Source organism: Sinohyriopsis cumingii, chromosome 1 (assembly GCF_028554795.1).
Source record: "Sinohyriopsis cumingii isolate HCF-2022 chromosome 1, ASM2855479v2, whole genome shotgun sequence".
Classification (NCBI taxonomy): Eukaryota; Metazoa; Mollusca; class Bivalvia; order Unionida; family Unionidae; genus Sinohyriopsis; species Sinohyriopsis cumingii.
Genome location: NC_142961.1, coordinates 132369286 through 132397089, shown reverse-complemented (window position 1 = coordinate 132397089; position 27804 = coordinate 132369286). Strand labels below are relative to the sequence as shown.

The 27804-nt window shown below is 38.9% G+C and overlaps 1 protein-coding gene across 1 annotated transcript in view; it reads right to left on the bottom strand.

Moving 5' to 3' along the window:
• LOC149807879 (signal peptide peptidase-like) overlaps positions 1 to 15601 on the bottom strand; it is a 37531-nt gene extending 21930 nt beyond the window's left edge. Inside the window, exons 1-5 of the mRNA XM_089971540.1 lie at positions 15390 to 15601; positions 7047 to 7145; positions 3441 to 3523; positions 709 to 797; positions 240 to 325 (exon numbers count right to left, since the gene is read on the bottom strand). Of these exons, the coding sequence (XP_089827666.1) occupies positions 240 to 325; positions 709 to 797; positions 3441 to 3523; positions 7047 to 7145; positions 15390 to 15575 (543 nt within the window). The 5' untranslated portion in view covers positions 15576 to 15601. The remainder of the gene's footprint in view (positions 1 to 239; positions 326 to 708; positions 798 to 3440; positions 3524 to 7046; positions 7146 to 15389) is intronic.
• Positions 15602 to 27804: the final 12203 nt, after the last annotated feature.

Here is a 27804-nt window from a genome sequence, read left to right as displayed (position 1 = left end):
TACTGGCAAGCTTTCTCACATACCCACATTGGCCAAATCCGATACTTGAACCCACACAGACTGAGGTGAGATGGCAGGGATCCGTAACAGAGAGTGCTCTAGACAATAATGTTGGGTCAAACTATCAATTTTCAAAGCAGAAAGTTTTTAAGGGTTTTTACTATTTGTTTCATTAGTTACTAGCCTGAAATCTAACAGGTACTTAACGTTAATTTTTTTACGTAAAAGAATGATTTTACCTTTTTGGCAAGATACCATACGCCCACTACACCACAGGCAGCAAGACAGAGGAGGTCTTTTCTATCAAACTCCCAATTCATCAATTCTGGAACAAGATAAAAAAGGCATGAAATTTTTTAAAATCAAAATCTGATAAACTATTATCTAAAGTTGCATGTTGCAGTTCAGTGAAATGTAGTACAATATAATATATTAAACTAGATTGTAGGAGAAAAAATATCCAAATATTCTGAAATTGTTAGCTAAAACAACCAAGCTTTGAAGAAAATCTTTGATTTACTAATCTCACACTTGCCTGAATAAAATTTTCAAACTAACAGCTGATAAACTAACTGAAACTTTGGGTTAACATCTTGCATCATAATTTTTTTAAATTATGATTAAAAAGAGCTAAAAGTAAAAATGTAAACATTACTATGCATATGAGACATTAAAAAGGAGTCATGAAAGCTATAACAAATCACATACCTTCCTTCTTGTCTCCCTTGCCTTGAGTGAATATAAGATGATATTCCATGTTGGGGAATATTGGAGGAATAAACTGAGACAGAACAGGACTGCAATAAAATAAACATTGCCTATATTATAAATTAAGTGAGTGATTTAGATTTTTAACGTAGTTTTAACATTTTTTCAGGCATACTGCTATGATGTCTGCAATGAGCCAGTTTATAGTGATATCTAGCACTGGGGCATCATGCCGCAGACATGTAGCATGATGTCCCACCCAGTCACATTATTCTGACACCAGGCCGACCAATCCTAACACTAACCTCTTAATACTGAGCGCCAAGCGAGGCAGCTGTTAGCACCATTTTTGTAAGTCTTTGGTATGACTCGGTTGGGGATCGAACCCACGACCTCCCGCATCTGAAGCGGATGCTCTAACCACTAGGCCACCGGAGCGGTATATAAATTAAGACTTGTCAGGAATAAACAGAGACAGAACAGGACTAAAATACAATAAACATTGCCTATATCATTAATTAAGACTTATCAGGAATAAACTGGTACAGAACAGGACTACAATACAATAAACATTGCCTATATTATAAATTAAGACTTTAATCAAAAAAGAGGTACAAAAATAAGTGCTATAAAACAAACTAAAACTTGGGCAACAATGATAGCTTTGTGATTGCCAATTGTTATTACATATTACCGGTACCCCCATCAACACTGATACACACCCCGACAGTGACCTATGAATCACTACAAAAATTATGTTACATGTATAAGAAAAGAGGCTCAAGTGGTAGATTGCTCACCGGAGTGACATCTACTTCAAATGCAAAGTACAGTTGGCCAAGAAATATGGGTCAGAATGATGCTTTCTGACACTTATTTTTGTTTTGTTAAATACGTTTTAGTAATGGTGGCCATATTGGATGGTGGATCAGCATCATCAGTCAAAGTTAAAAGTATTACGCCAACGTTTTCTGTGAAATTTCTGCTCACTGGATCTTGAGCAGCAATCATTAAGATGTTTCTAATAACAATGGCAATAATGAATAATGGATCAGCATAATTTCAGCAAACTTAAAAAGACTTCTTGCCATGACTGTCAGTTTCTCTTCAGCAGTCAGTTGAGAAGATGCTGACATGTAATTTTTAGTTATTTTTTGTAATTAGTAATGATAGATATGTTTGACAGTGGACTGGTACATTCTGTACAAAGCTGAATGACTTCATATCAAATTGATTCAGTGGTTTATAAGAAGTCATATAACAGTTTTCTAAGTTTACTAATTTTGGCCATATCTAATGGCAGATCAGCATGATCTGTATAAGCTTAAATGGCTATCATGCTGTAAGATTTATCAAATTCTCTTCTGTGTCTAGTAAAAAGTTATTTGAAGGTTTTTCTATGTTTTGTAACTGTGGCCACATTTCATGGCTGAATGGCATCTTTTGTATAAATCTAAAATGCCTTCCTGCCTATTAAAGTCTGGTGAACTTCTTTGGGACAATTTCAATGTTGTTCTTTTATATTTTTCAGTAACAGTGGCGATTTTTCATGACAGGCTGGCATCATTATACAAGTTTGAAATACTGTCATGCCACAATGCTCTCTGCAAAGTCTGGTTGAAACTGGTCCAGTGGAGTTTGATAAGAGCTACAAACAGCAAATGTTGACAGACAAACCATAGGCTATGCATGCTGGGCATCCCATAAGCTCATTTTGCTATACAGTCAGGGTTGAGTTGACTCTGTCTCCTATGTCCTAACATACGTTATGCAGCTTCTGGTTTTGTGAAATATGGGCTAGGGTTAGCATATGGTCTATGCATGAATACTGTTTTCACTCCCACAAAACTAGCACAAGCCGAGTAACCCACATTGTTACATAGCTATTGACCAAAGGTGGCCTGCTGTGATGCTGATACAGGTTCCACGAAATCAAGCTGAGGGCTTTAGGATGAAAGGTCAACACCCCCTCCAAAAAAAACAATTAGTTTCAAATCAAGGAGTAAAATATCAAATTGATTATTGAATTTTGTCTAGATCTGCACCCGAATTAATCTTCTGCGAGTCTCTTTCTTAAATACTGTGGGAGGAAGTACATCAAGGTAAACACACATACTTACACAATCACATAATTCCACAATTCTCTCCCCTTCCCAATCTGATTAAAATCAGATCTACATGGTCCTGCTTGGAGATCTGACAGACACTCATATAAGTCCATGTTCTGGTGACCTTTGGAATTTTCAGTCAACTTGTTTTCAGTATCCTATCAGATAAAGTGTTGCAAATTTGTATCAGAGAGATTTATCATTAATAATGATTACGTTTCAAATGACCTGTGCAACTTTCAGAAATGTGAAAGTTATGATTTGATTGGTTAACCACATGGTCAACAGAACATGACCCTCATATTTGTGTCCATCAGATCTCCATGTAAGACTGTGGTGATCTGATTGCTTATTTTCCGTGAGAAATGTGGGAACAGCATGGCAAGTAAGCATGCATTACGATAGATTCATATTTTTTGCGTTGGGTTCCAACTTTCATGAATTTCCTGTAAACCCCACATTTAAAAAACTATGAAAAATCTTCCAAAGAAATAATCATACTCTTCACAAATCAATAATTTATTATCAAAACACCATTTTCCAACAATACCACGATAACTGATAAAAACAAATAAATGTCAGAATTCACAGAATCCTAAGTATCAGTGTAAAGCTTAAGCTTACCTTGTGATGTGAGCCAAAGCCAATACACCCAATATGAAAAAATACACTGCAAGAAGCAGATTGATGTATTCCTTGGAGATTATCTGAAATGAGAATGACAGTAAATTTTTTAATCGTATGAATTAGGTTTTTAAAGAATGCTGTTGCTTTGCAATATGAGCAGTAATTATTATGCTCTGGACAAATATGTTAAGAACAAGATGAAAACTGTCATCTACATCTCGGGTTCCTTTGAAATGACTGATACTCTACTCAATAAAATAAATTTCAAGGGATTCAAGATATGACCTTTCCTTCTTTTTAACTGCCGAGTATTGAAACTATCTTTGAGCAATATCAAGATTTTCAATTGGCTGATGTGGCAGCCATACTGAATGTAAGATTGGCACTATCTTCATTTAGGACCAAATAGACATTGTAAGTCTTTTGGAGAAAGCTTCATATGAATACAACTATCCATTCAGTATCAATAGCAGTAAGACTGAACTGACAAGTAACTCTGCAATGTTTACATGTGTAAAGAGCTTAGTTTAGTTTACTGCCTGTAAAAGTTTACAAAATTGGTAGCCATGTAACTGAACTGTAATCAGTAATACATTAGCTGTTCCAAGTAAATTATATATTTCCACACCTTTACTTAATTAGACTGTTTCATAGGATTTGTGTTTCTTAATTCTATTCTTAAAATATGACCTCCATATAGCTTCAATAGGAATTAGCCTAAGTTGAAGAGAATTGGTTATATGATATGTTATGCATCAGGTTGGTTTACTGATAGCCATATTTAACAGATAAGCATAAAGTTACATGCTGTTTAGGGGGGATTAATAATAACAAACTTGTGCTAATGGAGAGAGGACAGATGGCCCCATAAAGCTCTACTGGTCATAGACCAGTAGAGCTAAAAAGACCTTCATACCTGGAAACTTTCTTAAAAAATTGTCCAAATTCTGTTGATAAGATCTTGAGAAGCTTTTAAAAGGTTTCCATAATTTTAGCAGTGGTGGTCATTTAAGATGATGAATTGGCATCACTTGAATAAATTTAAAAGACCCTGATAACAGAATGCATCTGGTAAACTAATGGAGACAGGTCAAGCATTTGTTTTGGAAAACGTTATAAATAATAACTGCATGTGAATGGATGATTCATGTCCTGCAACAACAGAGATGCTGCTAAGATTTTATCTAAAAGGGACAGCTCCCACCTTGTCACAAAAATAATTTCCGGCAACAATAGAGATGCTACTAAGATTTTATCTAAAGGGGATAGCTCCCCGCTTGTCAAAAAAAAAATAAGATGGGAGTAGAGCAAAAAGGAAGGGTAGGAGGAAAAAGGCAACAGTTCAATATACATTTCTTTCTTCCTGCTACACTCTACTACAGCCATACTGAGATTAGAATCTTTAACAGATGTCATCTCTAGCTGTATAAGCATTATTCTGTCAATGCTTCTTAGCTTAATCTCTTCTTTAACTGAGTATGACTACTGTTCTGTGCTGAAGACCCCCTTTCACAGTCTGCTCTCTAAAGGGGCATATACATAGCTAGCTTAGCCAGCTGGAACAAGTTTGAAAACTCTTCTTTATGGTTGTTATGTACTACTTTCTACACCTCACATGGATTGTCTTTTGGAAAAGTCTGCTCCAAAATAAGATGTTTCACTAACTTAAGCTCTACCAAAGTTTTACTTTCCTGAATCAGTGATTTACTTGCCAAATTTACTATCTGTTCCATAACGCTACATTATGATTTTAAGTCTATTCATGTTGCAGTTTACTTGTTCAGACAGCGGTACTTTGATCAAATAAACATCTTTACCTCTTAATTTCATTTTTAGAATTCTATTTATTAAATTTATCTTAACAATTACACTGGTACTATATATTTTTGTAGCACAAGATCCTGCAGGGCTAAACTGTTTGAGAAAAGAAACTAAAATTTGGCTTGTTAGTCTGCCTTTCTAGATTTAATTTCAAAATACTGCAGAAATGAGGGATTCACCAGCACGCTGTCTGTTTTTATCCTTCCAGCATATACATCGGACTTGTATTTAACACCATTGGTCCAATAATCTGATATACTACTAACTTTATAAATAAATTGCACGCATTACTATCATCAACCAGCATTTGTATAATTAAATCATCATTTAAGATGAACCACACTGGGAATCAGCCATTTGCATTTTCTAGTTAGCTCATAATATAAATGTGCATTTGTAAAACTTCCTAACTACAAGGTTCAAACTACAACATAATGCTTGTTCCAGGACACAATACACCAATGAAATTTAGTTTAACAAACACTTGTATCAAGCCAAAGAACCCAGATGTGTAAACAGTTACAAAAAAAAAAGACACTGCAACAAGCATTACAATGCCTCTACCAGTGTGACTTGTGTCATAACAAGCACTTTAAAGGTGAATGGCTAATAAAATTGTATACTGCATGGAGTACATTTCCATATGCATGACTAAACTATATTTTGTGGAAGTTCTCACACATCACTGGTCTCCATGCGTAAAAATTTCATGTGCAATTCACACAACTGGTCACATCTCTGCAACAAGTGATGGATCACAAAACAAATGCAATAAACTCACTTGGCCATGTGACTTGGTGGGTAGAAAAATCACCAGGTGACACTGAATCAACATATAGCATGAAATTCATTAAAGAAACCTGAAAATACTTTTTTAACAAAAGTTTTCTAACACAATAAAATCAGTTTCTACAATCTCTACAAATTATTCACAAAATGATACATTTCTTGCAGCTGAATAAAGTCTACATATGATCACCCTCCAATTTGGTACAATTATATACTGCAGAAATTAATATGAAAATACCAGAAAATAAAAAATAGTACTTCAAACAGCCTGCATGTAAAAGTGGTTGCTTTACTCTACATCGTTAAAAGGGATACATGTTTGCATACCATGACAAGTAAAGACAGATAAAGTGTAGTGTAGTCTTTTGATTCGATCACATGGAAATACTAAAACTGCAAACTGAACAGACCCTGATCTGCTGTTGCCTAATGTGCTGGCCAAACTGGGTCTATGAAGTTTGTTTGGAGTAATCAAGTAGAACATCTGTGACTGCACTATGCAATGGCTAACCAGGGTCAGAGCTGTTTGCTGTTGGTCCACTTGCACACAAGAATACACAGTAATATGAATGGTTGCCACCAATGAGGGAGGTTCATATAAAGTTACAAAGAAAACACCAATCTGAACATTTCTTTATAGTAACATCCACCTATTCACTCATGGATATTGTATTGCTGCCTTAATATAACATGGAACATATAAAATGGTGGTCACTAATATGTTACCCAAGTATTTCATTTTTGACAACTGTATTCATGTACATGTTTTTGTTTTATATCTCCATGTCTACTACATAATTTAAGCCAGTGTTAAATTTTTGTGAAAATTACTTTGCTTGTGAAAAAAAGACAAACTTTACACTCACAAAAATTATTATTTACAGTATTTAAAACTGATTACCCAGATTTTATTGTACATGAAATGGAAATATATTCTGACACATTTATTATTGTATGTTTTGACAAGAACAAGATGTATAAATAATACAGTACCTGGAACACAAGGTAGATTCCAAACAACGTGCAGCTTGCTATGATTGGAAACATAGCTGCATCTTTGCTGGACATAGTCTCAGGTTTCTCACCAGAGTCCTATAAAAAAAAAGAGAAAATAACCTAATTAAAAAAGGATAGCCTTTATGCCTAATTAACATTAACTTCTCAAACTCATGATGTATTACTTTGTCATGGTAATGTTTATATAAAAGAAATATTTAACATTTCTCATGCAGCTGCAATCAAAGCATCATTATAAACGGACTGAACTTTAATCAACTAATTTATATTAAATTCTGTCTCAAATGATTAAATGTTTTCAAACTGCAAAACTAGACCCATACATGCAAAAATAATAAAAGTTATTTTTAAAAAACGGTGAATGTACAACACAAGAGATCTGTAGGGTGTCATTTCACAGATGAATTAGCTAAGCTAGCAATTAAATTAATTTTTCTCTTTATATTCATTATTTACAGACCACCTGAAACATGGTTACAATACAGGATGCACAAGAATTGTTGAAAATGCAGGATGGTCAAAACTCAACTATTATTATATTCAATTAGTCGCAATCTGCTACCATGATGCTAGTAAATTTCCAATTTGGACTAGTAGTTTTAATAACTGTAATACTCTAATGGCTAGTAAAGATTCATGTGACCACCTTGAGTGTGTGCTTTTTATTTTTTGCATAGCTTTAAAAACAATTAAGTCATATTACTACAGTATCTGCAGTGTGACAATTTATAGTGATGTCTAGCACTGGGACATCATGCTGCAGACATGTAGCACGATGTCCCACCCAGTCACATTATCCTGACACCAGGCCGACCAGTCCTAACACTAACCTTGTAATGCTGAGTGCCAAGCGAGACAGCTGCTAGTACATTTTTATAAGTCTTTGGTATGACTCAGCCGGGTTTCGACCCCATGACCTCCTGCATCCGAGTTGGATGCACTAACCACAAAGGGCACTTGTTTATACCATCAAACTTAATATTTTAAAAATCTTAATGATCAGATAATGTACAAGATCTCACTGAAATTCAAATGACCCCCACCCCACCCCACCCCTGAGGGTTGAACAATATGGAATTTATTTGTTGTATTTCAAAAGAAGGTTCCATATCCTGCTTTCTTAAACAAACCAGTAAAGCTGTTATCAAGAAAAATCCAGCATAATTTAGATTATGTTAAGCCACCCCAAAAAAAGCAAAATTTAAATGAGAATGACATCAAAGAAAAGAATACTGCTTATGATAGGGAAATGCTAAATGACCATTTCAGCAGACAACGACAAAACAGAATGGCTGATTCGTGATGAGGAGTACAATACTATGTTGTGTGACTGGTGTACAGAATTTGTTTAAAAGGAACATTTGTCATTCTGTATTATGTATGACAGTGATATTTAAAAACCAAAGGGTTGATTAATTTCTATTCGTCTGACATTACTTTGTGAGGACTAGTGGAGACCTAGCAGGACTAGTAAATTTCTCAATTTATCAGTCCTTTGGACTAAAATGAAATTTATGTTAAATTCTAAACATGTACTAATTTATTAACATACTTAACCTGTTACCTTATAGGATGTAGGCTGTCAATATACATGTGCCATAGTCAGGGTGCAGTATGCTATAAACAAAACACGTTACCAAAATGACGGTGTGAATAGGTCTGCCTGTGAAATTTACAGCAGCACGCTATATATATACAAACCCAAAAAATTGAGTCCTATTTGTTGAACTTGAAGAAAATTGCAATAAAAATTGGTAATGGAAACTTTGATATGTTGCTCATTTTATCGTTGAAAACGGTAGATAGGACATGAAAATTTTAATCAACATTATGAAATATCAAGTTTTAATAAGAAGTCATATAATTTGTTATATTTTCTTTCCAAAAGACATTCTTAGTACACCTCAATTAACGATATTCAAGGAAATTTCGATAAATGAACATGTCACGCCTAGTGAAGGCAGTACATGTACTTTAATAAATACCAATAATAAAAAAATTATCAATTGAAATTTGTGTTCTAGGTCTATCTTTTAGTTCCTTTTAAGTGTAATCATTATAAATGCCAAGTGTCCTCATGTAATTAAACAAAATATGTCAATCTACTGCAACAGCTATGTCCGCGAACATTTCTTTGAGAACCTAATTAAGTGCCCACAGTGTTTTAATATTGGACTAGCAAAAGGATTTGCTGTATTGCTGCACTAAATAAAAAGCAGACATCATTTTCTATTATCACGTTAATTACGTCTTTTGAATCAAATAGAGAAGGTGGAATAAAAAGTTAAAAGACATGCAAATCCCACATGCTGAAGAACCATCAGCCTTGGTCGTATGTCGGGTAACTCATTTCAGTTGATCAATTGAACATGGGTATAAATATTATTGTGTATGTAATCTAAATAAACTAACTTGAATTAACCTACTCAATCATAACTAATTGAAGATAACATAGCAACCAAAGGAATTGAGTACTTCATAAAAATAAAGAGCTTCGTTTCACAGATACTATCAATTGTGGGGAAAACGAGTTTAGAGAATTCCTGAATTTTCGGCAACACTGCTCAGTCTCCCAAATGCAAAGATATAAAGACTAGATATGATTGGCTTATAAAATTAGGGATTCAGATAATAATATAGGTCACCAAAACATGACCCCTAAGTGGCTGCTGTGAGATCTTCATGTAGGACTGTGGGGATCTGATTTTCATCAGATTATGTACCTCAATGACTGTAGTTTCTAATTGCGAGTTTTCACAAAGGTGGCTCAACAAAAACCAGCTCAAAACAACTGATGTTTTACTGCCGGTATTGAAATGCAGATGGTGCTCGCATCTAAATGCCATGTATGTGAATTGGACCTATGTGTCCAAAGGCACTTTAACTGAAATGCAGTAGAGGCATTCAGAAGCACTTATGCAAGGTAGAGGTTTAATACTGTAATAGTGCCCTGAATTAGTGTACAGTGTACACTAATTGCAGGAATGTCCTGGAAGCATTGTGAATAGGGATATGAAGGTATGCGTCCTTAAAGTCCACAACAGACAGCAAAGTCTCTCACTTGGACGACTAGATGGCATTCAAATGTGCCATGGTGTTTCTACTGAGAACCAACGGGCGTGAATGAATTGAGGGCATTTAGGTATATGATCGTATGCAGAGTCTTGTTTGCCTTTGAGATCAAGATAAGTCTGGAAGAAAACCCCGGAGAAACATTGGGACAAACGTAGGAACCCTCTCTGAGCTTTATGTGCTTTGGTTTGCAAGAACTGTGACTTTCACAAGGGCAGAGCATGGATAAGACAGTTTTCAGACGTTTGTGTCCTATGTGTGGCACTCGATTCCTTTTGTTGATTTCCCATACTATCCCTGTATTGGCGCTGTGGTTGCGGTGCAGGGAAATTGGTCTCGTTGGTGGCTTGTTTGTGGACTTCTTCATACTGGCTGTTAAACAGAGGTTTAGAGGACAAAGGATGTGCCTTTAGCTTGGCCCTATGGCAGTCCTGCAGGAAGTGCAGGCAGAGAGCACTGAGTCATGTTCTGCCAATTGTAAACTGTACCTGCAGTTATGACACTGGCCAAAGTGCGTTGAGTGGCTCTGTTCAGTACTCTGGCCATTCTTAAGACTGACTCCCATGCATGTTCTGAGGTATTCGGAGTGGGAAAAGATAAGCTATGCTCCAGCTGTTGGAAAATAGCCAACTTTTGTTTATTCAAAGCAAATAAAAAAATGTTTTCTCCAGTGAAATCTGGTAATGAAAGAAGAGCACTCTGACTTTGCCCTTTTCATTGTCAAAGTCTCTTACACAGACTGGGTACAACTTTTTGTCATAATCACTACTCCTGTCTGCTGCAATACTAAATGGCCCAATTTTCATGGCTTCTGCAATTTTAAGTGAAGTATCTTCTGCTTAACACCTAACAATATTTGTTCTTGCAAATGCATATCTTCTGCAATTTTGGAATCAGAAAATATCTGTTTGAACAAAGGACCAATGTAATCTTCTACTGCTAGATGTAGTCCATGTTCTATTAAGAACTGGGTAGATAACGCCTCTGCATTTATAAAATTCGTGTCCACAATTAAGTTCTGCTGTAAAAAAGTTACCTGAGTATTGGAGTTAGTAAAATAAGCTAATTCACGGTTTCTTTGTTTTAACCACCATGACCAATATTAAAATCCTTTCCACGTAGCCTGCAAGGGGTGTGAAGCTGCCCTATAATGGAATGTTGTATTGTGCAATTCATGTATTTATCTCTGTAAAGGTTTTTTGTCTTTTCCTAATCTATCTGTGAAATTATCTGAAAAATATTTTTCCTCTAACACACACATCAACAAGAATAAAACTGACTTGACTTTTAGCACCAAATACCTACAGACTGGTTCTATACCAGATATGAATTAGAACAAAGAATCTGTGAGCAAAGATAAAAAGTCAGAAAACCAGTCTGTTGTCTCCTATGCCATACAGTTGCTATAAATAGTAGCCAAGGTCAAAGGTAGAAACCAGCATGTTACTTGGAAATAAGGTAACTGCTGTAAATAGAACATAATACTGTTAGGAAAGTGCATTCAAGTCTTCGGACAAACGTACTCTTATGTTGTAGTTACATAGATACCGTCTTTTCTAGAATACGAACTGTGGGATTAATGGGATGTTAATAAAAATGAGAATACAGTTATGCATAAGGCGTAATTTAGTGAAAAAAAAATGCGTAATGATTATGCCAAAAGCGTAATAGTTGGCATGTATGCACGATCCATAGTAAAAGGCCCCAGGCAGGTAGCAAAAGAAATAGGACATCCATGTGGAAAGGATATCATCAGGATCATCAGGGTGGGACGGGTTATGGGATATTTGATCCATGTAACCAGTCTGTATGTCTGGTGTGAGAGGGAACTTGGTTGTTTGCTTAGTGCTTTCCCTTGCATTAGCAACACAAATAGTCGAGTCCTGTGGTGATGACTTTCGTGCCAGAGCTGTTTCAGAGCATGTATGTCTCGTACTTTGTGGCTGAAGGATAAGGGTTGACTTATCTCCCTTGTCCATCAGGAATTCACACACTGAGGAAAGATTAACATGTTGACTGGTGACGTCTTAGTCCTTAGCTGCACGTTTCTGAGCTTCACCCATAGTTCTATTCTTTAAGACAAATAGAGCAAAACATATTAAACTGTAGTCCTGCACCTGTCTTTAGAACACAACGTCGTTGAAGAGACAAATGTACAAAAATTTAAAAGTCTAAAAAATACAATGAACCATGCAGAAAAAATATTCTGACAATACCACAGGCTTGGGGCTGATTTATCGGCCAATGTTTAGGAAAAAAGTTTCTAAGTTAAAGTAGCTACGTAGTTTTTTTTAAAACATTATATATATATATATATATATATATATATATATATATATATATATATATGCACACACATACATATATATATACACACAGACTGTTAGGTGTTTAAAATTTTACAAAAGTAACAAGAAAAAGTGAAGACAACAAGCTTTGTAAAATTAACAAATAATTTATTTCCCTAGAAAAACAAGGTAAAAATGAGAAAAAGAACTTACAGTTTAATGAATCAGATCCAAAAATAATCCAAGAATTAAAAAACAGAAGTCCTAACGAAACGGAGTTTGAATCCTGATGAAATCCAAAATGGAAGGTGATGACATATGCTGTTGTCAGCATCGTATTGATGTGTCAACAGTTCTTTGTTGCATCACAGAAAATAATATTCCAGTTTTTTTAATTCTGTGTAAATTTTAATAAATGTCTACGCCAAAAATTAATTTAGAGTACTAGCATTTCTAGGGAAAAGAATCACTTTTCTTTAAAATAATTTGAAGACAATAAAATTATTAGGCCAAAAACTGGTCACAATATAAAACACCTGATGTCTCACTATTTCTCAAAACATTAACAATAAATCTAGCTACAATGCAAAACAGATGCCTGAATGTGGGTCAATTCTCGGGAAAAACCAAATTGATACATGTTATTTAACACATAATCCAAGTATGGCCTTGAATCTACTTTATGAATCTTACTCTGAGAAAGAATATTTTAAAAAATTTGTTTACTACAAAGTATCACTGGTTCTGAATCAAGGTTAGGAACTAGGTCAGCATGGGATACAATGTTTCTATTTAGTAGTTTACATCAAAACCACTCCGGTGGCCTAGTGGTTAGAGTGTCTGCCTCGGATGCAGGAGGTTGTAGGTTTGATCCCTGGCCGAGTCATATCAAAGACTTACAAAAATGGTACTAACAGCTGCCTCCCTTGGTGCTCAGCATTAAAAGGTTAGTGTTAGGACTGGTCAGCCTGGTGTCAGGATAATGTGACTGGGTGGGACATCATGCCCCAGTGCTGGACATCACTATAAACTGCCACACTGCAGATATTGTAGCAATATGACTGAAAAATTGTTAAAGCTACGTTCAAAATCCAAATCACACACAGTTTACATCAAAAATAAAAAAAAATCCTTTAGAACTGAACTCTATTCCAGTAAAAAATTGTTACATTACAATAGCAAGTAATGGAATAAAAAAAATATCTAAACTTAAACACTTAAATTAAATCAACTATACATAACACACACACGCACATAGATATATACAAACATCATCATATATAATGTTAAAAAAACCTATCCACCAACCATATATAAAAACACATCATTAAAATACATAATGTTAGAAAAAACCTCCTACCTACCCTAATTTTAAAATCAGTACAATAGTAAACTTTTTTTCCCTAAACATAGGCTGATAAACCAGCCCCAATCCCATGATAATATTGACTGGCAGTTTCAGGGCTGATACTGCCTATTCACTGAAACCTTAAAAAATCTGCAGCCCATTTTGTCTGCATAAATCAGTGTATATTTAATACATTTATCAGTATTTCTCGCAGCTGTGGAGCTACCATCAGCTGAAGGGTTCTTTTGGCAACATGTACATTATATTTCCAGAGCAAATCTTGTGTTTAGTGATTTGTACAGCCACGAAGAATAGCACTACCCTCTGAGTCTGTCCTGTGGCCATTTAGAATTTCACGCTAATAATGGCAGTAACTAATTACTGGTAAATGTCTAAAGTGTATTCAGGTGTGTTCTGGAAACATTTGCATGCAGAAAAATTGCACATTTTAATGAACAGGTAACATCAGACTCACAGATTGGGGGGTTGGGTTGATCTATTGGACTAGCCTATACATAGCTTGGAAGAGTATCGGAGAGCAGTTAGCAACCTCACAAACACATCCACAGAAAAAATGAAGTATCAACTTCTTTAAATGCTGGGCGTTCTTGTCCCCTCCTTACAACATTCTAATGCTATACAGAGAGGACATTCTCCATTTTTCGCAAAATAGAAAGTGATTCTAGGTAAAATCTGGACCAGAGAACTAATGACAGCTTGTTAAGTGTGAAGCTTAATAATCACAATGAATGTTGCAAAGGAAAAAAAAAATGACATTGAATTTTATATATATATATATATATATATATATATATATATATATATATATATATATATATATATAGTATTTTTTATTATTGTAATCTTGCTGTTTTATTATAGTATGAAGAGAATACATATGTAAATAAATACACTTACTTTGTTTTCTATCCTGGTAAAATTCATAAAATGTAGGCTCATAAAAAAGTATACTGGTTTAGAAACCAACCTACTGATCAAAATATGTAGATCTGCTGGTTTTAAATACTGGCTCTGTTACATGTATGGGACCCCCTGGTGACAATATGGTTAGAAATTATAAATGGTTGAAACAAATGACAAAGTTTTATGCCTTTCCTTTATGTCTGTGATGCTTTAAGCTTTTTAAATCGGTAAGGGGGTCCAAACGAGAGGGTACGCGAATACTATAATATGTATTCCAAAAGTTGAAATGACATTACTTGATTTTTTTAAAAAGGCTACTGAATACCATATTTTAAATAATTTTGTTTTTAGTAAAACATGTATTAACTCAAGCCTTTCGAGTATATGCACTTTTTTTAAAAAACAATACTGGTATGTTCAGCACAGCTGACAGAAACACCTCAGGAGCTCTGATTACAGATTGTTTCCATGCATTAAAATCACACCATATGGAATAACATCCGATAAAGCTCCTTTGGATTAGAAAGCAAAGGAAATAAATGTCATGTCTGTTTTCTGTAATAAAACAAGATATGCACCCAAAGATGTCCCTTATATAATTTAAAAGTCCATATACAAACCCCAAAACAATAATTGAGTACCGCATGCAGCCTCCCCCCCCCCTTCTATTTATTGTCCGGTTCAAACCTTTTGCTTCTTATGGTATCGCACAGAACGCAATGAGCCGAAGAAAATCGGTATTAATGCCATTACAACCAGGCCGCTGTATGCAATCGCCATTCCCTCCGGTGTGGCTGGTTGTTTACTCGTTGCGTTTGCAGTTTCATTTAAAGTTGCGTTAAGTACCGGTACTTCAGTCACGGATTCCGCCATGTTATCGTATGCAGTCACTCTTCGCAAATACGTCACCAAGTCGTAAGAACGGTAATAAAATTAAATAAAAATTGTCCAAAATTACGAACAACTAATGATTTTAATGTTTTTATTAAACAATATGAATCATTGGTGACACAAATCGCGTTGATTTAAATAAAAATATTTAACGTTAACGTATTGGTTCTCAAATACAACTTAAGAACAAGATAATTTATAATACATAGTTATATTAGATGAACCAATCTACTACGAGTGACACGTGGAACATTCATTATAAACAAATGCACGTGGCGACTGTAACTCTACTCGATTTGGTCGACGTAGCAATTAGAAATCCCATTTCACTGAGAATATTTTTTTTATACACAAAGAAACACGGATAAAATAGTGTAGTGCACTCAATGTTTAGAAATTAAGGAATAGATGAAAGCTAATGACATCAGTCTAAATTTTTAAAGGCGGTTGCTTTTCAATTTCATAAGTGTTAATTCTAATAGTAGATATGAGGTCCAGGTTGAGAAGAAAAAAAAAGAAAATAACATAACAACAAAAAAGCAAGACACAAATTTCATTTGTTTTCTCACAAGGCTGTGTAACAGGTAAGTGATAATTATTCACACACAGACTTGAAGTTTACGCGTTGCTGAAGAATTTCTGAACCGAAAAATACACATATTAATCACAGATGTCAAATAAAACAAAACGCTTCAGACTTATAAATATGGAATTGGAAAATAAATGTGATGTGTATGAGAGTGATTTGGATTTTTAACGTAACTTTAACAATGTTTCAGGTGGGCCCCGAGTGGTCTAAAGCGCTCTCCGTTACGGATCATTGCGATCTCACCTCTGTCTGCGTAGGTTCGAGTCTCGGATTCGGCCAGTGTGGGTATGTGAGAGAACTTGCCATTGGCTTCTCGAAGGTCGGTGGTTCTTTCCACGGATTTCCCGGGTTCTTCCTTCACCATTAATACTGGCCGCCATGTATAACCTATCGTGTGCTGAAAATGGCGTTAAACCCTACAACAACAACAACAATGTGTCAGTCATTTCGTACGATGTCTGCAGTGTGGCAGTTTATAGTGATGTCTAGCATTGTGGCATCATGCCGCGGACATGTAGCACGATGTCCCAACCAGTTACATTATTCTGACACCAAGCCGACTAGTCCTAACACTAACTGTTAGTACCATTTGTCTAAGTCTTTGGTATGACTCAGCTAGGATTTCGAACCCGCGACCTCCCGCATCCGAGGTGGACGCTCTAACCACTAGGCTAACGGAGCGTTAAATTTTGATGTAAGTAGCATGGCCATATAAGGTCAAGTGTGTGTGTGTGTGTGTGGGGGGTTTGTTGTCAAAAATTTAAAAAAGGATCATGGCTTTCATTTAAATTTAAATTTAAAAAAGGGGTAGGCAATTGAAAAGTCATTCTCTTTTCGAGAAATATGCTTGGCCCTGAAAAGGGCCTTTGGGTTTATGTTAATGTATCCATTAACATAAAGGGCACCGCATTGGTCTTCTTCTTGTCCTTAGGCTGCGTCTCACTGTTGGCCCGTAAATCAGCACTCTTTTGAGGCATCCTTGTCTTTCTACGTAGATCCTACGTATCCACAGACTAGTGTTTGTCCTGTGGACAACGGTCCACTTGGATCGGACATACATGAGCATGTCCGTTCTAAACATCATGGAAGACACAAGGGTGGATGACTCAACTGTGGTCCACATCTTGAAGCGACGAGAACAGGTGAATCAATGCAGTGAACTGCGCTTATTTATAGGTAGAGGTAGGATTGAAACGGATTGAGTTCATTCACCAATCCGAACACGCGTTACAAAATTCAGTCAGCTCGCATCCAATCCGAAGAGAACAGTTTGTGACGTCACGTGGTCTATATAGATTCGTTAGCGCTTGTGTGCAGTCAATCTATGCGACAGTGATTCAACATGACGGAAACTCAGAAAACGATCCATTGGGGTGCACTAGCAGGGGAGACTGCCCAAGGGAACCCGGACTTACTTTCAGAAGAGGTGAATTGGGATTTTGTGGATTTTCTCTCCTCGCAAGAATTTGTTCCGGAACCTTCGTTACCTTCTTCATTACCGCAAGTGGAGAATTTTAGACAGAGACAGAAAGAAGAATTGGAGAAATTTATACAACGACAAAAGGAAGCGGAACAAGCTTTTCTCCTACAGCAACAGCAGCAAGAAGAAGAGGTAAGAAAAAAACAACAGCAACAACAGCAAGAAGAAGTAGCAGCAAAGAAACAAGAGGGTGAAAATCAAACGGTCACGGTACTGTTGGACATTTTAGCGGAGTTAAGAAGTCTGAAATTAATGTATCAGACTTCTTTATTACGACCGAAGAGAATACGACCTTCCCGAGCTAAACACGTTAACCCTGTGACTAAGCCTACCGTACCACCCTTAGTGATTTCAACCCAATCATCATCATCATCATTACGCAGTCCAGAAGTAGGCCTTGGCCGTGGCAAAGGCTTAAGGCAGTTAAAGTTGATTGCTTAAACTCACCCCTACACCAAAATAAAAAGGCCCTTTTCAGGGCCACCCACATTTCTCGAAAAGAAATATAATTTCAATTGCCAATAACTCAAAAAAAAATAATAAACAGCCCATTTTACCCCTATAGTACGTGTCTGTGTATGAGTGCGTGAGTGTACGTTCTTATTTTAAAATCATAACTCAAAGACACTTACCTCGTATCATTAATTTATTCTTTTCTCCATTTTTACAATCCAATTCACAATTCACAACACAACACTTTAATTAAAAGTTCATTGACTTCTTCTTTCTCCTTATTTAGTCTCACTGTTTTTTGAATTTCTTCACCGTCACACTCTTTTCCTCTTCTTCTTCTTCCTCCTCGCTTTCTTCCCTTCTTCTTTTCTTTTCCTGTTTCTTTTCATTCACCTGTCTTCTTTCTTCCTCAGAAGAATCCCTCTCTTCCTCTGAAGAATCCCTCTCTTCTTCTGAAGAATTCCTCTTTTCTTCTGATTCCTCTTGTTTCTTTTTTGGGCAATCTGGAGACCAATGTCCTTTTTCTTTACAATAATAACAGGTATCTTGACTTTTGTCTTTTTTAGCCCCTGTTTTTTTTTTCTTTTTTGACGGTCTGGACACTCTGAAGACCAATGCCCTTTCTTCTGACAGATATAGCAAGTATCTTGACTTTTATCTCGAAAGGAAGGAGAGTAGTCCGTGGGCTGGTCTGAAGAGAATTTTCTAATGACCCCTCGCAAAGCTCTGACGAAACGTTCGATTTGGTTAGTCTCTTCCATCGTTGTGCTCGGCTTGAGAGTGAAATGAATAGTGAAAGGACAAGACACACACCCTTTTATATACGCTGGTCTGCCATGACTATAAATTAGTCTATGGTGTTTAAACTTGAGTCATTTGACGTTTTTCACTCAAGATGAAACGATCCTATTCATTTGAGAAGAAAGAAGAAGAAAGTAAGAGGCAGAAACGTGATCTATCGCCTCGTACCAGGGCTGAAATCTTGGCACATATTCATGCCAGTGATTTTGAAGAGGACATGAGTGAACCAGAATTTGAAACCTCTAAACCAAGTTCACTGCCCTTAGTCAACCCTGAAAAATACTATTCCATTCGAGAGACGGAAAAGCGCTCCTCTAGAAAATTTAGAACCACGGCTTACAAATACACGGTGAAGTTTAAAGATTTCAAGGCTGAAGTGCCGTTAGAGAAAGCAGAAGTGTTCATCACCGGGGTGTGGGATTCTTTGCTCACCTCACTCAAGCGACAATGTCAACCCAAAGAAGACGATCGCTTGAGACTTTCCATACAGCACGACGGTTTGAAATCCCCTGTTTGGATCGAGTTTAGCACCCCTGCAGAATTGACCGCTTCCAAAGTCATGGACAAGATTCAACACGTACAACAATCTAATGATAGTTTGACATCACCGATGGTAAAGCCACACTGGACATGACCCACGTCTCTCCTTCTCAAGGGACTGGACGCAAAAAGATGTTATTGGTGGACGACCTTCGCAACACCAAAAAGAGTCTCGTCCGAATTAACAACCCTCATGACCAGATGTGTTTAGCCCGTGCCATCGTGGTGGGACGAACCTATGCCAACAAGAACGACACGGTAGAATGGAAAAGAACCTGGAACACTATTCAACGTTCCTATCGAGCCAAACAACGAAACGAAGCAGAACTCCTGTTGCAACAAGCTGGCCTGTCCAAAGACACACCCTGTGGCATTCCTGAGATGCAAAAATTGCAAGATGTCCTAGCTCCACGATACACCTTGAAAGTGCACCCTCAAGAAATGCGCGGACCTCTGTTGTTTCGAGGCCAAGATTTTAAGGACGGAAAATACATTCATGTTTATTATCACGATGACCATTTCGATACCATTACCACCATCACCGGATTCCTGGGATACAGTTATTATTGTGAGAAATGTGATTATGGTTATAACAATCGAGAGCAACACAAGCATTGTGGATTGAAATGCTCAGGATGTTTGGCCTCTCCACCCTGTCTGAGCGAAGAACCAGTGCCTTGTTCAACTTGTCTGCGCACGTTTGTCAGCCCTACCTGTTACCAACAACATTTGAAAACACAAGGTTCACAGAAGAAATGTGCTTGTCAACTCCTGAGACTGTGCCCTACGTGTGGACAAGGCATATTTACCAATAATGCCAAGGCACACGTATGTCGAGGAAAGAAAAAATGTCACATTTGTCACCACATCGTGGACTTGGAACACCAATGCTACGTGCAAAAATACCAACCTCCACCAGAGAAAGAGGACGGTCACAAGAAGAAAGGCAATTTCATCTTTTTCGATTTCGAATGCATGCAAGAGACCGGCATTCACATTCCTAATTTCTGCGTGGCTCATCGAGCGTGCGAGAAGTGCATTCAAGAACCTATTTTCAGTCATTGCCCTCACTGCAGCAAGATTCCTGGAGGGCGTGAAAAAATCTTTCGGGGACCGAACACGTTAGCCGATTTTGCACAATGGGTCTTAGACCCCATCGACAAGACGTGGAGCCAAGAGGACATCGAACGTTACGGAGATTGTCATCGTCATGCCACGGTGATGGCTCACAATTTCTCCGGATACGATGGACAGTTTCTTTTGAGGTACTATACGGAACATGGCACCGAACGTCCTAAAGTGACTCTGAACGGAGCCAAAATCATTTTCATGCAAGTGGGACAAGTACAGTTTGAAGATTCGATGAGCTATTTGGCCATGCCTTTGAGTCGAATGCCTAAAACGTTTGGAATGACAGAAATGGCTAAAGGGTACTTTCCACACTTTTTCAATACGGAAGCCAATCAACACGCTGTTCTACCCCATTTACCTGAGGCTCACTATTACGACCCCGACAACATGCGTACCGAACAACGAGAAGCTTTCTACGCTTGGTACCAGGCTCACGCCTCGGACCCTTTCGACTTTCAGGAAGAAATGCTAAAGTATTGTCGTTCTGACGTGGACATTTTACGGCGTTGCTGTGGAAAATTTCGAGAACTGTTCATGGAACACGGAGGGGTCGATCCTTTGAAAGAAGCTTGCACCATTGCCAAAGCGTGTTCCTTAGTGTATCGACAACGATTCATGCCTGAAAACACCGTGGCTGTCATCAGCCCTCAAACGACCCACTTTGTCAAACGTCAATACTCGGTCAAAGCCCTACGTTGGTTACATTACTTGTGCGACAAGGAAGACAAGTGGATTCAGCATGCCCGCAACGGAGGGGGCGAAAAGACCATCGGAACGTATTCGGTAGATGGCTGGGACTTAGAAAACCCCAAGATCGTGTACGAGTTTAACGGTTGCTTATTTCACGGATGTCCCGTCTGCTACCCTGATCGTGGCACTAAAAATCAGTTTTTACAACGGACCATGGAAGACTTGTACCAGGACACTTGTCAGCGACGCCTAAAGTTGGAACAGCAAGGATACCAAGTGGTGGAAATGTGGGAACACGAGTACGATCACCGTATGAAAACCGATCCCGAGTTTAAACGCCTCGTGGAAAGTTACCAGTTCATGGACCCGCTGAACCCGAGGGATAGTTTGTACGGAGGAAGGACCAATGCCACCTGTTTGCTGTACCAAGCCGACGAAGAGAAAGGAGAAGAAATCAAATACTTGGACGTGTGTTCGCTGTATCCCTACGTGTGCAAATATTGTCGCTTTCCTGTAGGGCACCCGCAGTTGCTGACGGAACACATCGACCTGAAAAACATTCGACAATACGAAGGCTTGATCAAGTGTAAAGTTTTGCCTCCCACGAACCTATACCATCCCGTCTTACCTCACCATTATCGAGGCAAACTGATGTTTCCCTTGTGCCGTACTTGCGCCGAAACGTGCAACCAAGACCAGCCTTGCCTTCACAGCCAGGAAGAACGTGCCTTGACGGGAACCTGGGTCAGCGTAGAATTGTTCAAAGCTTTGGACATGGGATACCAACTGTTAGAAGTGTACGAAATTTGCCACTTTCCTAAGACACAACAATACCACAAGGGTGACCCCAGTCAGAAAGGCATTTTCGCTGACTACGTGGATGCCTTTTTGAAACTGAAGCAAGAAGCCAGCGGCTATCCGTCCTGGTGTCACACTCCCGAAGACCAAATACAATTCAAAGAGAAATACTATGAACAAGAAGGCATCTCTTTAGACCACATCGAGAAAAACGAGGGCAGGCGATCGTTTGCCAAAGTGATCTTAAATTGCTTGTGGGGTAAAATGGCACAACGACCGTGTTTACCCAAGACGGAATATTTGACAGAACCTTCCCGCTACTTCCAGATGATTCACGACAGAACCAAATACATGAAACACGTGGACGTCGTTCGAGAGGATTTGATTTTGGTCAATTACGAAGAAGATCTGGACTTTGTACAAGACGACCCTTTTGGAAATGTCATCATTGCGGCTTACGTGACAGCTCATGCTCGCTTAAAATTGTACGAAGCTTTAGAACTGTTAAGGGAACGCGTCCTGTACTTTGACACGGACAGTTGCATTTACATCCATCACCCGATTCAACATCACCCTGACATCGAAGGAGACCGTTTAGGAGCCTGGACAGACGAGCATCCCGACGACAAGATTCTAAGTTTCGTCAGTGGCGGTCCCAAAAATTACGGCTACGAATACCGGGACAAACAAGGAGAAGTGCACACGACGTGCAAAGTGAAAGGACTGACTCTGAATTATCGTACCAGTCGTGTGGTCAACTTTGGGGTAATGAAAGAAGCCTTGCAATCCGGAGAGGATGGAAACTTTAAAGTGACCACCTATCAACCGAACAAGATTGTACGTTTACCCACTCACCACATCGTCAGTCGGCCCTTGGAAAAAGTCTATCAAATCGTGTACCAGAAGCGAGTGCGACTTCCCAATCATTTCACCTTACCGTATGGACACGTTGGTATAAAACATTGGTTGTAAGAGGATAGTCACACACTAGAAGGATGACTTCGCCACAGCAAGAATCGAGTGAGAAACCCGATGAGAAGTCCAAGTTCAAACCCTACCATTTTCCAGTCTTCTTACCTGACTGTTGTGATTGTGCCCGTCGATTGGACACGTTTCAGAAATGGCCTACGGATAGGGAAGGATTACCTTCTTCGCATGTTTTAGCTAGAACAGGATTTGTCTACTTGGGACCTGAGTCAGGATTGGGATACGAGGTACAGTGTTTCGCTTGCGGACTGAAGTTACGAATGGATCTATGTATCTATAAAGATTCAGCTATTCTGGAACATACTCGATGGTCTCCGCACTGCCCTTACCTTTCTATGGCCTTTCCGCCCATCACACTACGGTACAATGTTGACGGTACCTTAGAGACGGTACCTTCCAGAACAAGACATAAAAAACATAAAAAAGGAAAGATGTACAAGCTGGAGACTGCATTGCGACTAGTATAAAAAGGGGGCTATGGTCAAGATCGATAGTTCATTGTGACTACCAAGACCGAGCGAACAAGATGAATACTTTCAGAGAAACACAGAACAAGTTGTTTAGAAAGGCACAATTCAAGTGTGAGGCTTCGGAAGTGGAATGCGATTGTGAGCCTTGCGATGGGTACGATGCTGTACGTTGTGACCTGAGCGATGCCGTAAAGCATCATGGGAACTTTGTTCTCACTACCCCTATCATGGAAAGTGATGCTGTGCGTGTCAAACCTGAGGGATGCGAAAGTGATGCCGCTCGTCCTCTTGGACATTTTACTGGGTTTCGTTTTAAAGGGGAATGTTCACCTTCACGTCTACCCCCCTACGGATGTCATCCAGCCCTGAGCAAACTCCTGCCCATGTCACTCAACCCTCATCGAAACGAACCTGTGAAAGACGAATATTCGTTTCCTGTGCGTTTGTCGGAATACTGCGACTTTGAAAATCGTCTTCAATCGTTCAAAGGAAAATGGCCAAAGTATCTGGGAGGACCGACCCCCGAAGAATTAGCCAGAGCCGGATTTTTCTACTTGGGCGAAGGAGATAAAGTCAAGTGCTTCAGTTGCGGTGTGTCACTTCACCACTGGGAACCGCAAGATTCGGCCTACGTAGAACATGCTCGATGGTCACCGAATTGTCATTACTTACCCTTAGTGGGACCGAGACATTGAAGTAACTTACCATAATCTGTTCATGGATACTTTACACGAGAACATTCGTGCTTTGCCTGTGGAGTTGAGAGAACGCATTTACCGAGAGCTGGTGAAAATACAAGTGAAACGTAAAGAACAATTGCATCCGTTACGTCACCGGTGTTTGAACCACTAGTACCTGAAGGCTATACAAGGACTGATTCAATTGAAAGTGTTCCATTGGACAGACATTGATCAACGATCCCCTGGTTTTAAAAAGGATTGGTTTGTTATGGACGATTCTATCTACTACATCATTGTAAACTTAATGCATCGAATTCCAGAGGAAGAGTTAACGAATTACCAACATCTTGAACACAATGTCAACTTAGTGAAAGAGGAAACTTCTGAACGAATTGTAATGTGTAGATTAGTGACTAAACGATTTAAATTCAACACTGAAGTAAAACCATGTTTGTGCAAAGAGTACATTTCTTGTGTCAGACCAAAGAGGATTTAGTATGACCTATTCATGGATACTTTGCTAGAGAACATTCGTGCTTTGCCTGTGGAGTTGAGAGAACGCATTTACCGAGAACTGATCAAAATACAAGTGAAACGCAAACGCAAAGTTATTCAACCGTTTTTAAATTATGCTATGTTCCAAAGTACAAGAAGACTGATTATGAGTGGATATTACATTAGGCACAAAGTTAAACGAGGCTATTGGCCACCACCCAACGATTCCAAAAACAGTGTATATACTTATGGATACTTTACAAGAGAACATTTTGGGCTTGCCTGAGGAGTTGAGAGAAAGGATTTACCGAGAACTGTATTGCTTCCGAAACAAAGAGACTATAAAATCAGGCTGCCATGCCACGGCTTATGTCACATGTCATTGAACAGATTCCGTGGAAGGAACTCAATGACCATATTCAAACCGTGGATCATTACCATCGATTATTACAAGAACTGTATCCATTCAATTTGGGACGACAAGTGGTGTGTTTCTTAGTGACTTGTTTTCTGGGATTTCGTTTACCAGCCGATTCTTTGTGGACTCTTTACGATCAGTACTTACCACCTCAATGGCCTTAAATGGTCACGAAAAACTCCATTTGCTCAAAGCCTTGCGTTTTCTTCTGGATACTTCTCGACCTCAACAGGAAAAAAAGATTCGTCAACTTTTAGCTACCCAAGACGTGTATGACGATGTGTGTGTAGCTTGTGACTTACATCCCCATTGGACAGATGTCCGTGCCTGGAAAGAATGGGGTTTTGAGGCTTGGACCCAAGAAGTGGCCCAGTATGCACGAGAGTTGTTCAAGGAAAAAAGTTACTTTTCAACCCGTGTTAGTGACGGTACCAGAAGAACCCGTCACCCAGGACGGGACTGTCGTGGACATGCCTGAAAGACCCTTTCGGGAGGACACTTGTGTGACCTTACCCCCTACTATAGAGCTGGTTAGAACATTACCCAAAACATGTTGTTGTACAGACACTTGTTTTTATTCCACGTTAATGGTTATCATGTGCCTTTTATCCTTGTACTTAAGCCTTTGGCTTTTATGTATTTTTGTCTTTCGTATTCATGTTTGAAAAAAAACATTCAATAAACGTGTTCTGAAAAAGGTATATAAACTCTTGTCTTGTTTGTTTTCGTGTCACAAGTGACATTTCTCACACTATGGTTACCTCTGCTGTCTCTGCTCCCTCTTCCTCTACTGTCAAAGTCATCGACGAACACTTAGATCGTGCCAGTTGGGAGGCTTTGTATCTTCGCCATCCCTTTAACATGCTCATTGCCGGACCTAGCGGTTCAGGCAAAACCGAATTCGTCAAACGTTTGATCGAACATAAACATCATTTGATCGATCGGCCACCTCAGCGGATCGTGTGGTGTTACAAAGAATGGCAATCGGCGTACAGCCTCTTGCGAGAAAGTCAAGGCGATTCCATCGTGTTTGTGGAAGGCATTCCTAAAGAAGACGACGGCATCGTCTCTGACTCCCGTCAAACCCATTTGGTCATTTTCGACGACATGTTAGGAGAAGACGAAGAAGAAATTAAACTGTGGTTCACGCGCAAAGGGCATCACCGTAATGCCAGTGTCGTTTACATCACCCAAAATTTGTTTCAACAAAGTAAAGCCCATCGCACCATCAGTCTCAATGCGCATTACGTGGTCTTGTTTAAAAGCCCTCGAGATAAATCGCAAGTGCAAGTCTTAGCCAAACAGTTAGGAACGCCTTGGCTGACTCAGGCGTACGACGATGCCACTCAAACTCCACACGCCTATTTACTCGTCGATTTGAAACCTACAACCCCCGAGGATTTGCGATTTCGTACCCACTTGTTTCACCACTGGTGCCAAGACGGAGGGCCTGTCCTGTACACGTCTCCGTCCTCGACTTAATTTCACTCCACATAAAAAAATCTATAAAAACCTCCGACCCTTTTTCGTCTGTCTCACACAGTTTGAACATGACGTCCCTTCAGTCGCATCTTCCCGTCAAATTGATTCGTGCCTTGTATGGCATCAGTCGAGAAAAAAATCCACAAACACGAGCTCGTGTCTTAGAAGCTAGTCTCAAAGAAGTCTTACGATGGTTTACGGTGACGGCACGTCAATTACTCCAAGGAATCATTCAGATTCCTCATCAAACCAAACGCTTTTTCGATCGAAACAAAGTCGCTTTGGCCCAACTGGCCGATCCCCGCATCGACACTCAAACCAAAAAACAAATCATTTTGAAACCTGGAGGGAGCGGTACTCTAGGAGGGGTCATCATTCGCTCTCTCTTAAGATGGGATCCTAATGCCCCTAAAGTTATACCCAAGGAAAAAGTCCAACGAAGCTCCAAGAAGAAAAAGAAAAAGACCAGGTCCCCAAGAAGAACTTCTCCAGTGGCGGGACCCTCCTCTGACCAGACACCACCCCGGAAAAAGAAAAGAAGCCCCCAGAAAAATAAACAGAGAAAAAGTCCCCAGAAAAAGAAAAGTCCACAGAAGAAAACTAGTCGCAAGAGAGGCACTTCTTCTTCGGCCAGGACGCAACCTTACAGTCGCAAACCACGACCTGCCACGGCGGTGACTGCATCTCCGACAGCCTCATGTTCATCCACTTCTCCGTTGATGACACCAAGAACTGAAGAGTACTTGGAGACGTTGATCACACCAAGAACTTCTCCGTTGATGACCCCCAAAAGAACTTCCCCAGTGGCAGGACCCTCTAATTTAGTGGCAGTGGCCGCTGCTCACAAAGTACCTTCTCCCAAAATCAAAGTCCAAGAAAGATCGGGCATGTTACAAAGTTTACTGGATTTGTCCAAGCAAGAACTGGCTCAATTTAGTCCGTTTCGTACCCCTGCACGACGTGTCATGCCTGTCCTCAAACTGATACGCCATAAAGACAATCAGTGGCGACGCGTTCCAGTATAAAAAAGGCCTGTGACCAAGTCGGGGGTATCAGTGTTTTTGGTGCTCCTGAAGACTCAAAGATGTCACCCTCCAGAAAACCCCAAGGAAAGAAAAGGAAAGGACTGCCACCACGTTTAGTCAAACATGGGGACATGTTATCTGTCCTGTCCAAAGCTTCTCCACCCCTACGAAA